Source organism: Acanthopagrus latus, chromosome 23 (genome assembly GCF_904848185.1).
Source record: "Acanthopagrus latus isolate v.2019 chromosome 23, fAcaLat1.1, whole genome shotgun sequence".
NCBI classification, from domain to species: domain Eukaryota; kingdom Metazoa; phylum Chordata; class Actinopteri; order Spariformes; family Sparidae; genus Acanthopagrus; species Acanthopagrus latus.
Window position 1 is genome coordinate 10749799 of NC_051061.1, and position 14359 is coordinate 10764157.

At 43.4% G+C, this 14359-nt stretch overlaps 1 protein-coding gene across 6 annotated transcripts in view; it reads right to left on the minus strand.

The window, feature by feature from the left end:
* The window catches only part of cacna1ia (calcium voltage-gated channel subunit alpha1 Ia), a 159999-nt gene that overhangs the window by 30820 nt on the left and 114820 nt on the right, over nt 1–14359 (minus strand). For all 6 annotated transcript variants that reach the window (XM_037089683.1, XM_037089682.1, XM_037089681.1 and 3 more), the window contains 15 exons: nt 13221–13338; nt 12937–13092; nt 12577–12667; nt 10525–10673; nt 8829–9572; nt 7883–7983; nt 6483–6606; nt 6220–6288; nt 4368–4546; nt 4129–4255; nt 3621–3746; nt 3379–3468; nt 3078–3270; nt 1880–2031; nt 693–802 (listed from right to left, as the gene is read on the minus strand). In XM_037089683.1, coding sequence (XP_036945578.1) covers nt 693–802; nt 1880–2031; nt 3078–3270; nt 3379–3468; nt 3621–3746; nt 4129–4255; nt 4368–4546; nt 6220–6288; nt 6483–6606; nt 7883–7983; nt 8829–9572; nt 10525–10673; nt 12577–12667; nt 12937–13092; nt 13221–13338 — 2529 coding nt within the window. The remainder of the gene's footprint in view (nt 1–692; nt 803–1879; nt 2032–3077; nt 3271–3378; nt 3469–3620; nt 3747–4128; nt 4256–4367; nt 4547–6219; nt 6289–6482; nt 6607–7882; nt 7984–8828; nt 9573–10524; nt 10674–12576; nt 12668–12936; nt 13093–13220; nt 13339–14359) is intronic.

Below are 14359 nucleotides of genomic sequence, written 5' to 3' on the forward strand. Positions count from 1 at the left end.
TCCTGTATTAACTTCACAGGAAATGAAATAAAGGGAAGAGGGCTAATCACTATTAAGGTAACTGTAAATTCTTACATCTTACTGTGATAATGAGCACATTTCACAGAACTGATCATTTTCAAATCTGTATTTGCGACACAATACGCGAGTCAACTTAATAACACATATTTCAACATATTTCATGATCCTCTATGTCTTTAAAGCTGTTGTCCCCTATTCCATTTATAATTATCAAAGCAAAAGGCGGATTTGTACAGCCATTACACCTTGAACTAAATAACAGTTTATTATGGCACTATTTATATTAGACGTTGTTTCAGAAGATTATAGCATGCGCCTGGAGCCCCGATTTTTAATGCTTAATTTTCATCAAATAAGAGATAAGTGACTGAGCTGAATAGACAAAAACATAGGGTAACTATTATGAAATGTAAAGCTCATTTTGCAGTAATCCAAAGGGGGCTTGTGTTTACCGAAAGAAAAAGCTGATTGACAATCATCACACAGGTACAGTAGAGTCTGCCTCCGGACAGCAGATTAACAAATCCCACAGCGGATGGATGAGTTCAGCACTGACACCGAGCTGTCAAGCTGCATTACTATAGTGCTACAAATAAACACAGACACACTTCCATGGGATGCAGAGAGGGAAACGCTCTCATACACAATCGCACTGCCAACACACACTGTACCTTTCTTTGAAGAAGCGGCGAAAGCCGAAGGCGATGAGTTTGAGTACTGATTCCAACACGAAAGTGGAGGTGAAGAAATAGTTGCAGTACTTCAGGGCGAGATCCAGAGACTGTGGAGAGAGAGTAAAAAAAAGGGGCATGTGTGTTCGTGTGTGTGTGTGTGTGTGTGTGTGTGTGGGTGTGAGTGTGTGCATGTCCAATGGGGAGTAGAGTATCAGCAGGGAAAACAGGTACATTTGGAAGTGTTCCCATTGTTGGTAGAGTAAAATCAAGCATGCCAGAGGCAAAAATAGAGCATCTTCAATTCATAGCAGCACACACAAACACATACACACACCCACACACACACATACACCCACGCGAGCGCGCACACACACACACACACACACACACACACACACACTCTCACGATGTTCCCCCAACAAAAACAAATTCTTAAGCGAAATTGTATTTGCAGAGTATTAAAATATTCCAGAGACAAGCGTGTTTTAACATCTAGCCCAGCTCCACGTTGCTGCAGAGACTGGAGATTATTTTCCCCCGGCTGTTGTCTCCTCTCATAAATAGAGCTGTGGCTTCTAACAAGTGGGAGGCTGCCAAATGTCAGAAGCAACAGCTGACGAATACGGCCAAGACCTGTGATATTTATCTGATGCCCGGTCAGTTTGAGAAAGCTTGCTCCATTTTAAAAGGTCAAACGGGCATCTTATCTCAAGGATAATCACTTCTCTCCTTCACGAAAAAACGCTGTCAGGACCTCCATTCATCACACATGAATGGACAGATACGTGCACTGTACGGCTAACACCACTCTGACAGCAGCCCACGTCAAATCAGCGGTGCAATCACAGGTCCTTTGTGCTGACTGCAGTTACTCACAACACATGCTACAGTTTCATGGTGGTGGAACAGTCAGTGGTTTCACACACTGTATCTTTTTGAGATGCTGCTCTTTAGGGAATGGAAGGCTGTATGGAAGGGTTGCAGTCAGATTTGACAGCCATAAATACTCTGCAAGGTCCGTCTTCCCTTTATCATCTAACATACATCCACAGACACAAACACAAACACACAACTGGACCTGTGCCCCCCCTGCACCCCCCATGATTAGTTCCTACACTGCTATACAACCCAAATACATACACGGTACACAAATACAGGTTTGCACACACAGGTAAAAATCTTACATGAGGTTGATTGTAGTGCTCTAAGGACATGGTGATGACGTTGATGCAGATGATGAAGGTGATGATGAGGTCCAGGTAGTGGTTTGTGCACAGTGTGTGGATCATCAGGCGCACTTGGCCATAGCTTGAATAGTAGGGCAGCTTTTGGGCTTCTGTTGATAGAAAAAATAAAAATAAATAAATATATATATATCTATATATATATATATATATATATATATATATATATATATATATCTATCTTTACAATATATTTTCAAACAGAAATCATTATAAGTTCAAAAAAAAAGTACGACATTATCCTATCTTGGATGTGGTGGGATTGTCACCATCACCCTGGTAACGAGAAGCACATAACAGAGACAGAAATGCAAATGTTGAGCAGCTCAGACCACCGTTGCTGGAGAGTGCTTTGCTTTTATCAGTGCACACAATGTAAGCTTCATCCCTGCGCTGTCCTGCACCCAACTCTTTTTTTTTTTGCCAGAAATAAACACTATGTGAACACTGGGCCCAATATATTCTCTGCAGAGATTTAGAAATAATTAAAAAAAAAAAAACCCTTCCATTGATTTCATTATATACAGTGATCATTCAAACTTTCAGGCTATTATAAAAAAAAATGATATTAAGACTAGTCCAAACAATTGTGCAGCAGATCTTTTTTTTTTCTTCCAGGGAAGGCCTGCTCCACACTGAGCGCTTTGAAATGCAAAAACTCAAAGCTTTGATCGAGCTGGAATCACTATCAACTGAGAAAAATGTGAAATTGCAGAGAACAGAAGCAAGTATGACACTTGTTGTTTGTCTGTTTATTATTGTCTGTCTGTCTCTCTCTATTTTCATCTTTCTTTCTACAGCACACATTTTCATCAGTATTGATCAGAACTCACATTGCTAATAAAAAGTGAATCATGTATGTGGGTAACAATAGGGGATGAGTGAGCTTTTCAAGCCCTTTGTGTTTGTATCATTATATCTTGTTGCTTTAACAGTGTTTGTCATTATTTCCCTCTGATCGATTGAACTCCATAAATCTCTTCCTGCCTCTTCTTTCTTCATCATACCGCTCCATTGTATCACTTTATTTTAATTTAACGCTTCAAACGTTCAAATGCCTCTATTTTGCTATTTCTTCACAGACTTCCCCAATTCCACGCTCCTTTGCTACCCCTCTCCTGTCATCCCTCTCTCTTACTTCTCCTCTTCTTTTCCATGCGCCGCTGACGCTTCTCCTCCCGCCTTTTGGCCTCCTCCACCTCTTGGTGCTGTCGGCACTTGTGAAAATTCTCCACCACCACGCCGACAAACATGTTGAGGACGAAGAAGCTAACGATGAGGAGGAAGGAGATGAAGTACAGCAGCATCCACGGGTTGTTGTTGGTCACCGGCTGGGGTTCAAGAGGATGATGAGAGGGGAGGGGTAAAAGATTTAACCTGATAAGATCTCACCTCAGGTTTTATTCTTACGTAACACTTTTGTTATTCGGTCGATGTACCTGTTGGTCCACACCCACAGCATCAAGACCGTGATACATAATGTTGACCCAGCCATCCTTGGAGGCGAGCACAAACAGGGACATCAGAGCCTGGAAAATAGCAGGCAGACAACAGAAAGGAAAACTGTTTATTATGCTTATCCAAAAAGAAACAACACCAAATTGCTGCAACAACTGCAACATATTCTTATACCAAAAATGACGAACACCAGACGTGCAGATATAACACATGTGACACTGACCTGCCCAAGGTTGTCAAAGTTGTACTTATGGTGGACCCACTTGTAGTTGGCTTGCAGACAGTCAGACTTGTTGGTGATGTTTTTGACGTCGGGGCCGAAGCAGTAGAAGAATTTGCCTTTAAACAGCTGTCAGTAGAGGAACAATAAGACCAAGCTTTTGGTGCTTTCTGACTACTCATAGAAAACAGACAAATAAGCCTTCGTATGCCCCGCCTGATGAGATGAAAGACTGCTTATGAGTGAAATAATGAGGCGGTCAAAGATCCCAGCATGAAAATGTTGTGCAATGATGAAAGACTTGGGAAGACAATGAGGGTTTACGTAAGAGTGAAATGCAAGTGTGCCTCAGAGCTATTAAAATGGAAAATGAGGGAGAGAATTACATAAAAAAACATAATTGGCAGGAAACCATTGCACACACAAATAAGACTGTGTTATTTGCAACAATTTCTGTGAAAATTATATAGCTGATTTAGAAATGTGTGCATGCAGTGTGTATCATACATACCTGCACCCCAAGAATGCCAAAGATGATGAAGAACGCACAACAGATGAGGACGATGTTGCCGATGGGTTTGAGGGAAGTGATGAGGGTCTCCACTACCAGCTTCAGACCCGGAGCTCTGCTGATCACCCTGAAGAGAGGAGAAGCAGTGTGAACAAAATAAGAAACAAGTAAAACAAGGGAGTAAAAACGGGATGAACTGTAAACACATTTTTAAAAAATCGCTGGACTTTCTCCCATACCTGAGAGGGCGCAATGTTCTGAGCAGCCTGAGTACTCGAAGCACGCCCAGGATCTTGGCCCCACCCGCCATGGACACGACAATGTCAATCAGAGACACGAAAACCAGGAAGCCATCCAGAATGTTCCAGCTGCTCCGCAGATATGCCTGCTCACCCACGTACAGACCCATGGAAACCACCTGAACATGAGAGAAAAAAAAGGAGGTGACGCTGCAGACAGCAACACAACACGGACTACAATTGCGACATAGCAACTTGGCAGTAGACATTCCAAGACATCTGCATCAAAACGTTTAGAAAAAAAAAAAACAAGGTGACACTAAAAAGCAAGAGGATGAGCGATGAAATAAATATAAGAAAAGACATCAGCAGCTGCAGGACAACAGGCTGGTGATGCGCGGTGCACACTCAACCCCAAACACACACGCACGTGCATGCACACCTGCCAGAAGACACAAACACTAGAACAGTAATCGATACCTGTGGTTTAAAAATGAAAACGCACTCCGACACACCACGCATCACTACAAAGAGCACACAGGTAACTGTGTTTACTGCAACATCCACCAGTGCAGTAACAGTGTCCCACTGCCTTTATATTTGCTTGTAAAAAGTTTAATGTGAAGCCATTCGACGTATGATAGTGCTCGACTCCTCTGTGGCTTCAACAGTGAGGCTTTGATGTTGCTCAGGAATCGTAAAACACATGCACGCAGCTGGATTTGGTGCAATGACGTGCAGTGGTGGGAGCATCATCTCTGCCTGGGCAAAAAAAAAATTAAAAAATCTGCAACTGACATTTGAAGCTGTTTGCCAAGTATCCGGTACAGCTTCAGAGGGACTGCGGGGGTGAGCGTGCAAACACATCAAGATGGTTGATAGATGGGCGCTTGGCAAACATCTTAGGGTCTAAATGCCAAAATGTAAACTGAATGTCTAAAACTTTCAACACGGTATTGACTTCACAGTCTCATACCTGTGCGGGAAAAAGCGCTACTTTATCAAACGACGAAAATACAATCAAGAGAACCACTTTTTCAGAGAGTTGCTGCCTCACAAAAACAGCCCTCGAAAAAACTTCTGTGACATGCTGACCAATTCCTCCACCCTGCTGTGCTGTGCTTTTTATGTGGCTACGTCTTGTAGACAGCGCTAAACACTGTGGTGGAGTCTTACGGAGAGAATAACGCCACATCAACAAACACACATCAACACACACTACAGGACTACACAGGGTTCAGACAGACAGAAACACTGGGGGAGACGTGTACGGCTCGGCCAGGGGGCTGACAAGTCTGCGGCTCCTTGACGGGCGGTGATTGGTTAATAATTGATCGCGGGAGTGCATAATTGATGGCCCACTTGTGCCAGAGCCTTTTGCAGAGAATACAGAAACAGTGGCGAAGAGAGGGAGGGAGGGAGGAAGGAAAGAAAGAAAGAAAGGAAGGATGGGCAAGTATGAGCAACCGGACTGATGAGAACAGTGGGATCCTAAGGAAGTGGAGGCACTTAAAGACTTAAAAAAAGAAACCCTAAACATCAGCGAGCACAGGAGGTAGGAGAGAGTGTGGGGGAGTGCTGGAGATGGACTGCATCCATAAGAGAAGACTAGCTGCTAATTAATGACTTTGCTTAATTGCTCTGTTCTCCGAGGGAACGTGGGAATTGCCAAGAAAGAAGGGCGGGGAGCGGGCTGTGGGAGCACTGAGGCGAAGTCAATTCTGTGACAGAGACAAACAGGGAGACACGGGGACGCTAGACGGACACAAAAGACACCTCTGCGTAATACCTGCACACTCCACACACTCAGGACTCTTTGGGAGTAATAGAGAGACAAGTCGTAAAACGTTACCTTGAGTGTCATCTCGCCCACAAAGATGGCCGTAAAAATGTAGTTAGAGATCGTGAGGAAGACCCTTTCCTGTACGGACAAACACGACAAGGGAGAGAGGCATCGACGGTTAGAGGGAGAAGATGGCGCAATCAGAGAACCGTACTCAATGCACCTTCAAGAGCAAAGAATTGATTCATCCCAAAAAGCTATCACGCAAAAGCTGCACAGAGAAGATGATGCTTCAGCACAGAAGTGTATAGATGCATTTCAGACTGACTTACCAAGCTGCCCTGTAGTATCTTGGGCCTCTCCAGAGCAACTGTGATACAGTTGGAGAAGATAAAAGCCAACACCACGTAGTCAAACAGCTTATGGGCTATGATGGACTGGCACATCTGTCTAAACCTGGAGCAGGAGGAGAGGAGTTGAAGACGGAGAAGAAAAGGAGAAGTTTAAATTGGCATCCAAGGTGTTATTCTCTTTTCAGATGACCCTGTTACATAAGATGATCCACAGGCCCAAGATGTGCAGTTTCTTCTGTCTACATCGAAGCGCTGTAGGATCTACAGAAAATAGTTCCTACATTAAACTGCTCACAACAAGGCCGGAGGGTTATCCTGAGAAAACAGGTCATGAAAGAGACATCACTGTTGAGTTTTTCAAACGTATTTTGAAGCTGATTGCCATCTAGTCCCATTATATTCATGAGAAGGTAGACATTTCACTAAGAAAAAAAAAAACACTGACAAAATGGGGATAATAACACACAGGGGTCAGGGCGACGCTGAGTCCACACACAGTTTATAAACCCCTTCCATCCAATCAGAATTGGGGCCAAGTTCCTTGACAGTGCACGGGCGCTCCCTCACATCTTGGTGGGTAAACGGCCTCATTCAGCCCTTGTTTACATCACTCCTAATTCAAAACAAATTACATTAACAACACTCTCAGAAGCACAAGACTCCTGAGTACAGAGCTCTGCGGGGAGAACAGAATAGAGGGATGGGAGAGAAAGGAAAGGAGTGCGAGTGAGAGAGGGAAGAGATGGGACATATAAATACTGAATATGCATTTCAAAAACTTCGCATGTGACACTGAGTACTGCCAAAAAGCAATTAAATATCATTGCTGTGGTGTTTACTGGAACGGATGAAAAGGAGCAGATTGAATAGGAGAGGCTGGTTTATTCTAAAGTATTTTGGAACAAGCACGGAGACATTTAGCTGCCTTTTATTAAAAAGAACTCAGTCTATTCAAACCCTTCCTCTGCAGAGTGTAACACAACATCACTACAAGTTAATGCACAATTTAATGAATTGCCCACGGTATTACATTTACCCCCTGAGGCCTGTTTCTGGCTCTCTAACAGGAGGGGAGAATATATCCTTTTGTTATTTGGAAGGTGGCAATCAATACTCTAATGTAGTCCTTCTCTGAGGAAGCTCGGCAACCCGTCCTTGCTATTGATGAGGTCGTGAACAGAATCTGCCCACCCGTCCTTGGTATTGTTTCGATGAGATACGTCCTGTGGGCCAGCCGATAATGTTTATGACTCTTTTGGTGACAAAAAAAAAAATCCCCACATTTTGAGTAAAAACACACTTTTTATGATGCAGCCGCTCCATCGCTAAATGCACTGGATTCAACCGATTTTAATTAAGAAGATATAAAGGTGACTCACTTGTTCTGCGGGGAGAACAGGAAGACAGACCAGTCCTCTCTGGTCTCACACCAATCTGGTCTGTACACTTCTAACATTTTCTGGATCCGGAAGCACAAGCTCTGCAGCAAAGAAACACAAAGGGACCCTCTCATCACAGTTTCCCGAAGTGATGACTTGAAATTGCTTCTTTTGTCCAACCAACAGTCCAAAACCCAAAGACTCATTTACGATCATACATGACAAAAGACAGCAGCAAATTCTTGCGTAAGAAGAGGAACCAGTTGAAAAAAAAAAAAGAAAAAAGAATAGAAACTTGTAACTGATTATCAAAATAGTTGCCGACTAATTTGCTCTCTGTTGACTAATCCATTAATTGTCCAATCATTGCTGCTCCAGTGATGGCGCACACGAGAAGAGCCTGTACGGCTTGTACAATGTAATCATGCGGTGAATACTTAAAGAGACTGAATTGCAAGGCTCCTAATTTAAATTATTTACGAAAGTGAAACACTTCTATAGCAACAGCTCGGAGCATCTTCCAACATTACCATCTGTATAGCTCTCTCCCCTGCTGTCTAAATAGTCCTTTCTAATTAACCTTGTTTCTCTCGTACACAGACTTGTTTACAATGAAAACAATGGGTCTCCCATGAGGCCCAGGTGATGGGGAGTGCAGGCTTTATACAAAGCACTTGAAAATCCTACACAAGAGAGCAGGAGATTATTGCATGTGTAAAATCTTGTACTTTAACAAAAGAGCAAATGGTGTGGCTGTTGAAAATCACAAGGCTAGACTGTGTGTCTTTGTTCTATTCAGATGCCGATACGCCGTCTTATCTGCATCTGTGGAATTGGACTGCGTGTTATAGGATAGTCGTATGATTGCATAAGCTTACTTTACTTACTCACCAGGCTTTGCCTAATTCTATTATCGTCTAATTCCCTCCCTCCCACACACACTTACATAGTCAATGTCATCATCCATGTCCTCCCTATCCTTGCTGCGTGTGTTAACTGCGGGGAAGACGTCAGCCATCAGCTGGCTCTGGGGGTTCTGCCCTCCAGCCGGCTCAGCCGGGTGTCTAGGAGGAGGCTGGAGGAGCTGAGACAGAGGAGTCTTCCCATTACAGTCTTGGTGCACCACTCCTAGTCCACCAAGACTGTCGAGCCCACTGCCACCACCTCCGCCGCTGATTACCATCCCCCCAGAGAAGCTCTTCTTCCTTTGGTGAGCGTGGAGCGTCATGGGGGGCAGCAGGTGGTGTGGTGGCAGTGGACGGTGCTGGGGTCCCGGGACCTGCAGCAGATGGGGCAGTTCTAGCGATAGAGCTCTGCGGTCCCTCCTGGGTACAAAGTGGCCAGGCAGCACAGGATGGGGAAGGTGGAGAGACTGTGGAGCGACAGCAGGAGGAGAGAGGAGAGACTCCTCCTCATCCGTGTGGATGTGGGCCAGGTGGCGGCGCGGGGATGAGGAAGCACGGGGACCCCGTATACGAAGGCTTCCTCCGACCACTCCGCCGAGGCCTCCCAGGCCGTAGCCATAGAAGGGCCTCGCAGAGGTGGGGGTAAGGGCTGGACTGGTAGAGGGAGACGAGGAGGAGCAGGGGCGGCATCCTCCCAGGCTGTTCCAGCTGGAGCGACGGGCCCACAAGGCCTGTGGATGGGGAGGCAGAGGGCGGCCCCAGTTGTGATAAGCTCGCCCTGGGTACTGAGAAAGAAAGACAGAGGCGTTTCTTCTATCACCTGTAATTCTGAGCTAAAGTCTGTCTGGATCCAGAGACACGGTGACACCTGCATTTTATACTAACAAACAAAAATTAGAGCAATCAATTCTTCACATTACGTGACACTTGGAAGTACCGTCTATACAGTACGTGTTTAAACTTTTAGTCAACTAGGCGCTGTAGCTAATTCAAACATTTTAGCTAATTAAATGTAGTTAATTAAAATAAAAAAATCTATTGCTTGTTTCAGATGCCATAAAGCTGCTTAACGCTAATGCTAAATCAATAGAGCACTGTGCGATAAATACACAAGCAATTTAGCACGTTAATGCTTACTGTTTGTTTCGTTTTTTTAAGCTGCTGTTTTATCTAATATATGTGTCTGTGACATTTTATATATAAGTAATTAAATTAAATAAGACATTTTCGCTGTCAGGGTGAAACAGATACTGTCATAAAGGCCCGAAAAAGACATGCGCAAACATTCAGCGCTCTGCAAAATTGCAGCGAGTTTCAATCATGCTGCTTGGTGCCTCAAACAACATCAAGCTGCCAGGAGACTGCGCAAACATGGGAGGAGAAGTACTCTGCAAACTTGTTGCAGACGGTGAGAGCATCTCTGGACAAGCTGGTGCGCCCAAGCTGCAAGCCGGGTGCCACCTAGGCTGAGTTCACAGGCCAAGCGACGATATTCTCCCTTTTGCGTGCCCCCATACAAAGGTACAACCCCTGCCCTAATCACCACAGTGCCTGATTTGGTCTGATTGAACCATAAGGCATGTAAAATCTTTGAAGGCATATAATTACTTATAATTACCGTCACACTGTTCTATCAAAGCATAGTAAGTGGTAAGTCAATCAAGAACTAACAGCAGCTATGCATGAAGAGTATGAACTTCTTTCTCAGCTTCACTGATGACCGTCATTTTCACTTACCACAGCCCTCTGCTCTGCCCTGCCAAGAGAAATAACGCTGTTCTTTCTGGAGCCAAGAGCAAAGGTCAACCTCTCTCCTGGATACAGACCAGGGGGAAGAGGGGCAAGATCCAGGTGCCCATTCGGGGTTAGTGTGCAAATCTTTGGGTCTGTAGGAAAGAGGGAGTGGAGAGAAACAGATGGAGTAAAGGAACGAGTGGTCAAAGAAAGGGAGAGAGAAGGATAAGACAGCATTAAACAAGTCCTCCCCTACTTTAGTTAATTCTATTCTGTTGCTGCCACGCACACAGAACTTGGTACTCCATATCACTTTACGACATAATGTCTTAAAATGTTGTTACGGCGAGCTCAGGGAGGCAGAGGAAGGTTTAATTTACCCTAAATCCCCTTACAAGTGCCTGAGAGGAGCTCATAATGGTGAAAGAGAGAACTATCTGCCAGTGGTTTGTCCAATCTCGAACATATCTTTTTGTGGTAAAGGTCTCAAGGTACTATTAACATTGCAAATGTGCTTTCTTCTTTTCCAGGTAAAATGACATTTGAGAGGCAAATGTGGCCTCAGGAGAACTCTGATCAGACATCCAGAGGAACTTCCCTGATGTGCTGCTTACAGGATTGGTGTGGAATTACATATAATTGGCATTGCATAATCAGATTACAAAAAATAAGTTGCAACAATAAACCCCCCAATCAAAGTTACGTTGTCAAGGATCACTTGATCACATTAATCATTACATCTTTAAAATATGGCATGTTTAAGACCATTAAACATGCCATCAAGTTTTGTTAATGGTGACTTAAACGTACTACAAGGAACTTTTAACCTCTATGTGACCTACATAAGCAAACAGGACCATCAGTGAAAACTCTGGCAATTTCTGTGTAATTATTGCAGTTATTCTTAATGCCTGTCATCATTTTTTTTATGATGGAGAGCCATCCATGAAATTAGGAGTCTTTCAGCCTGAGGAAACAACTGTTCTGTAGTCTGGTCGTACATTATGGCACTAAAACAGAGTTTACTTTATTTAGCTTTGTCCATCGATTTTTTTTAAATGATGATAATGCAGCTTTTATTTAAAGTAGAAGATGAGTAAGTTGTGTTTGATTCAAAAACAGCAACATGAACTTACATAAAAGAAACAGCCTCCTACATTTAGCAGAGCACACAAAGTACAGCGGCAGTTTGTGCCAGTATTGTTTTTGTGAGAGTGATTAGATTTGACTAAATGTAAATGGGGAATATGCATAATGCATTGTATTTGCACTGAAAATGTTTTAAGATGTTTCAAAAGGAAAAAAAAAGAATATGTGTGGGCATTTTTGGTTTCATGCATTCTCTTAGCATGAGGCGCAATACTTTCTGTTTGATTTCAAAGTAATCCACAAAGTTTCAGATTAGATTACTCTTTTTAATCCAAGTGATTACGATATTGATAATAAAAATGTCCAAGTAATCTATATTCTGTAACTGACAACTTTTCAAGGCAATCTGAGCCAACACTGCCTGCGCAGTCCTGCTCTATACTGAATGACACTTTGGTTGGCTCTTGGTGAATTCACCTTTGTTTCATGCCTACCAGGAGAAGAGGGGAGAGGTGTGGATGGAGAAGTGGCATCAGGTGTGCATTATTTAAAGTCTGTGCAGCTCTAAACACAGACTGGAGAAAAGATGTTTGGCACTGTTTGTTGTAGAAAATGGACGAGAAACAAGACAACAAAGCATGGCATGATGAATAGATAGATGGCCTTAGAACAGATTTATGATGGCGGGACTTTTGGCAATCAGACTGAAGTAGACGGATGGTGTGAGATAATAAACCTACGAACAGTTTTGCATGTTTTCAATTCTGTTATGATTCAGACAACAAAGTCAGGCTTTTCTTTCTTATGGAAATGATTAAAGAATTGAAGAAAGACCTTTTTAAGTGACAGGATTTCTGATCACACAACTTTAACAGTTTTTCAATGCAGCGCCCAACACTCAACACGAAATGGTCACATAAAGAGGAAAAACAATCTTGCCACAGCGCTCCTAGAGGCACTGAATACCTGAGAGATGTAGAGAGTCTTTCTGCTTATCGTTCTCCTCAAAATTACAGGAAGACCTGTCATCGTCCGAGTAGGAGCGGTTTGCATCACCCTGTGTCATGTACAGTGGGAGAGTGGCAGAAAATAAGTATATGAAAGTGAGAGAGACACAAGAGAAGAGGGGGAGAGGGATGGGGGGGGCGACGCAAGGAGGAGGACAAATGACAGAAGGTGGAGAAAGGAAGAATAAAAAGTTTGAGAGTTACGGGGTTAGAATAATGATCAATGTCAAGATAATTTGAATACAAACATTTAATTATTTTCCCTCTCCTTATTAAATAACTGTCTAGCGGACAAACAACCTAAACCCAGATGTCATACCTCAGCTTGGAAACCCTCCACCAAGATGGCAACCAGTAAATTGAAGAGCACGTAGTTTCCAAAGGTCATAAGAGCTACGAAGTAGAGTGCAGCACAGGGCGAGGTGGATGCCATGCCATTGTACAACACCATGTTCCAGTCCTCCTGAGTCAAAATCTGCAGAACAATACACATCAGGAGGAGCACACACATAACGCACATAGTAACACACAGGCACAGAAAATAGGCATATTCACTGAGGTTTTGAAAACAAAATGTCGAAAGCGTGTGAAAACTATTCCCACCTGAAAGACAGTGACGATGGCCCAGAGAAGGGAGTCAAAGTTCTTCCTGTCGGGCACTGTGTCTCCGGCCTCTGTCTTCAGACTGAACTTACAACCAAAGATGTGCATCCCCAGGATACTGCAACACAAGAAGGGAAGTCTCCGATAACACAGCCACACATGCTGTCTTGGAATATGAAAATTTTACATTTACAGTACGTTGTTTAAGGAGGTAAGTATGTTGAATATGCCATGGGCCCTGTGTTCGTGACACCTACAGACAATGTTTAGAATGAAGGGTTAGAGTGACGGACATCTGAAATTATTCATTTTCATATTCATTTGTCTGCCCATACAAACACATATTAGGATAACTCATTCTCCTTAACTTTAACCTCCTTTAGTTCTCTTGTACTCTCTGTCCTTCTACCTGCCCCTTTGCTGGCGTCACAAGACTCTGACTGCCCTGTTAATGCAGTTCATATTCTCATTCATCGCTGCTTTCTTGAGAGCAATTAATGGAGAGGTTTTAAAAGTTTATGTCTCAGCTGAGTGGTGCTGTGCATTAACTGCTCACTAAAAGCTACACTGCCTGGACGTATAGGCCAAAAGCCACTCGCTCAGGCTAGCATTAGCTGGCTAAAAGCTCTGATGCCGTCTGTCGCCTGGCACATTTATGCCTGAGTGCTGGCTGACAGGTACGCACAAGCACACATAGGAAGTCACAAACACACATGCCGCACAGAGAGGCAAGCAGGTACGGGCTAACAGAGTTGGTGCGGAGCTCATATCTAACAAGTAAAACTGACGATATTATGAAATAACAGTAATTCTGTTAATATCATGTTAATTTTTGCCCATGGAGGTGGGATTGGAGGGAAGGTAGGGGGGTGAGTGTGTGCGTGTGTGTGTGTGTGTGTGTGTGTGTGTGTGTGTGTGTGTGTGTGTGTGTGTGTGTGTGTGTGTGTGTGTGTGTATGTATGTGTGTTCTTCAACAATATTCACTTAGGTACATTGTCTTTTTTCAATTTATCTCTAGTCATCATCAATCTAATCTTTAAGAACTATATGCAATTTAGATCATAATTTAGAAAACTACACTAGAAACTAAAGATGGTGCACCACTAACAATTCTTTCAGGATTTATGATAAGTCTCTCT